General features: G+C 38.5%; 1 protein-coding gene across 2 annotated transcripts in view; it reads right to left on the reverse strand.

Moving 5' to 3' along the window:
* YEATS4 (YEATS domain containing 4) overlaps positions 1 to 3,320 on the reverse strand; it is a 27,936-nt gene that overhangs the window by 22,933 nt on the left and 1,683 nt on the right. The window contains exon 2 of one of the 2 annotated variants that reach the window (XM_004700460.2): positions 711 to 830. The exons of the other annotated variant lie outside the window; for it this stretch is intronic. Coding sequence (XP_004700517.1) covers positions 711 to 830 — 120 coding nt within the window. The remainder of the gene's footprint in view (positions 1 to 710; positions 831 to 3,320) is intronic. 2 annotated transcript variants of the gene reach the window in all.

The following is a 3,320-nucleotide window of genomic DNA, read 5'->3' on the forward strand; positions in this document are numbered from 1 at the left end:
GTTTCTGTGTTCGTCCCCTGGGTGGGGAGGGTGTGTGTGTTAATAGGTCAATCACTGTAGTCGGTTCCCCATTTCTCTCCCTTCTTCCCTCATCTTCCCCTACCCTCATGATATCGCTACTCCCATTACTGTTCCTGAGGGATTTATCTGTCCTGGATTCCGTGTATTGAGAGCTCTTATCTGTACCAGTGTACATGCTCCGGTCTAGCCGGATTTGAGGTAGAAAAATTTTTATTTGTATGACGTCAAATTTACCTTTTCTTTTCTGGCTTCTACGTTTTGTGTTGAAACAAAGGGGTGCTTCCAATCAGACATTTAAAAAACTCTAGGGTTTCTTCCATTAATTTTATTTCTTTCACTTAAATATTTGATCATTTGCAATTTATCCTGGTATAGGCATAAATAGAATTTAATTTTCTATCTTAATAATTCCCAATTGTTCTAATACTTAAATAACTTTCATGGCATCATCATTTATAGTAAAAATGTGTCACTTAAGCTATAAGTCTCCATGTACCCATATATAGATTTATATTATAGCCAAGAAAAACATTAGTGAAATTCAGGCTTTAATTCATTCCATTTGGGGGGGGGGGCAAGATTTCTATACTAGACTAATTTGATGATCCGAAAGTTACCGTAAAAGAATGTTGTACTCTTTCTTAAGTCAAACAAATTGCAGCTTTGAAAAGTTACAAGAAAAAGCCTACCTCATTCCTATATGGTTTTACATATACTGTCCACTGATGAGTATGTCCATCTTCCTCTCTTTTCTTTCCAAAGTATCGAGCAACATTCCCATAAACTATTGGTTTAACAATAGTAACTCCCTAAAAGAAAAATAATGTCAAAGTCAATAAATATCATGCCATTACCTAAAATAAACAGGATGAGAGCTGTGAAAGTATGTTTTGGAATGGGTTACACCAGAAGCGAACAATCTACGTTGGCTAAAAAATAATTTTCAAATATCTAACCAGACTGTGCTGGAAATGCAAACAGAAACAAGAAACTTCTATTGAAAATATAAAATGTTGCATGTGATCCTGAGATCAATTGTTCAACAGTAGGATTGTATGTGAAGGACCAAGAATGTTATACCACACAAGAAAAGGGCCATGCCACTGTAATGCACAGTAAGAAATGAGGAAAAAAGAGTTTTACAAAATGTAAAAACTTCATTGAGCCTGGATAATCAGCAACTACATCTAATGCAAGGGATATTAATGATATCAGATGGTCTTTGCTCAGAGCAGAGAATACCACAAAGATGTTTACTGGTATTATATTGACTATACCAAGGCATTAGACTGTGTGGGAAATGATAAGGTATGGATAGCCTTGAGAAGAATGGGAACTTAAGAACACTTTATTGTGCTAATGTGGAACTTGTACATGGATTAAGAGGCATTTGTGTGAATAGAGCAGAACAAAAAGTGCCTGTTTTAAAATCAGGAAAGGTGTGTCAGGGTTGCATCCTCTCAGGATAATTGCTCAATCTATATGCTGAGGAAATCAGAAAAGCTGGTTTATATGAAGAATGACGTAGCACCAGGAATGGAGGAAAGCTGATTAACAACCAATGATATGCAGATGACACAACCTTGCTTGGCCAAAGTGAGGATTTGAAGCACTTGTTAAAGAAGGATTACAGTCTTCAGTGTGGATTACAATTTAATGCAAACAAGACCAAAATTCTCACAACTGGACAATAACTAACTTATGATAAATGGAGAAAAGGCTGAGGTTGTCAAGGATTTCCTCTTGCTTGGATCCACAATGCTCATGGAAGCACAGTCAAGAGATCAAAGCACGCTGCATTAGGTAAATCTGCTATACAAGACCTCTTTAAAGAACTGAAAAGCAAAGCAGTTACTTTGACGACCAAAGTGCACCTGACCCAACTCATGGTATTTCACATGCATGTGAAAGTTAGGCACCGAATAAGGAAGACCTAAGAAGAATTGATGCATTTGAATTTTGGTGCTGGAGATTAATATTGAAAATACCATAGACTGCTAAAAGGATAAACAAATCTGCTCTGGAAGAATTAGAGTGTTGTCTCGTAGAGGCAAGGAGGGTGATACTTTGTCTGAAGTACTTTGGAAATGTCAGGAAAGACTAGTCCTTGGAGAAGGACGTCATACCTGGTAAGTGGAGGGGCAGCAAAAAAGAGGAAGACCCTCAATGAGATGGACTGACACAGTGACTGCAACCATGGGCTCGGGCAAGGCACAACTGTAAGGATGGTGCGGGACTATGCAGTCTTTCACTATATTGTGCATAGGGCTGGACCCGACTCCATGGCCCCTAACAACATATCGAATACCTTGAGCCTGAAGTTAATTCAGATGAAGACAAATGGCATGAGAGCTTAAATAATCATGGCATGAGCTATAATGAAACTTTTGGGGCACCAGAGACAGGGCTTCAGGTTAAAGGCCTGACTGAAGTACAAGTACTGATGTGGTGTGTGCATAAGCTTCCAGAGCTGCTATGTTGTTACTAAGTAGTGCAGAGTTCCTGTATGGGCGAATTTATCTACGCTAGAACAATGTGACTGAAAGAGCACGTAACAAACAGGAAGGGGAGTTGAATGTGTAGTTCTCATGCTAATTCACACCCGTTTCTGGTGGAGCATTTGTAGACTGCCAGCTTAAACTCATTTTGGACTTGAACTTTCAAATCTTTAGAACAGTGGTTCTCAACCTTCCTAATGCCACAATTCCTCATGTTGTGGTGACCCCCCCCCCCCAACCATAAAATTATTTTTGCTGCTACTTCATAACTGTCATTTTGCTACTGTTATGGATCGGGTGACCCCTGTGAAAGGGTCATTTGACCTCTCAAATGGGTCATGACCCACAGGTTGAGAACGGCTGCTTTAGAACCTAATATGATTACAAGCTGAGAAATACATTGTTCCTTCCTCAAAAAGCAAAATTACATTAAACCCTTGGTTCTTTGGCAGTCCTTGGCAAAAATGTAGGTATTTACAGTTTCTAATAATAAGAAACTTTTACCTATCTCTTCCCCATTCAATTTCAGTTGCTTTTTAAATTTTAGAAATATTCTCTTTCCAAGTGATATTAAAGCATATCTTCAGACAGTTGTGCATGCAAAAATGTGACGTAGATAAATTTTTTTTTAAGTTGCCAATGGAACAGATTTTTAAAAGGCATTTTCCTTTTTAAACTTAGTGCTACGGAGTCAATTCTGACTCACAGAGACCCTATAAGACAGGGTAGAACTGTCCCTATGAGTTTCCAAACTAACTCTTTACAGGAGTAGAAAGTCTGTCTGTCTCCCACAGAGCAGCT

This window comes from Echinops telfairi, unplaced genomic scaffold, assembly GCF_000313985.2.
Source record: "Echinops telfairi isolate 266 unplaced genomic scaffold, ASM31398v2 ScPeMD7_2;HRSCAF=8, whole genome shotgun sequence".
Taxonomy (NCBI): domain Eukaryota; kingdom Metazoa; phylum Chordata; class Mammalia; order Afrosoricida; family Tenrecidae; genus Echinops; species Echinops telfairi.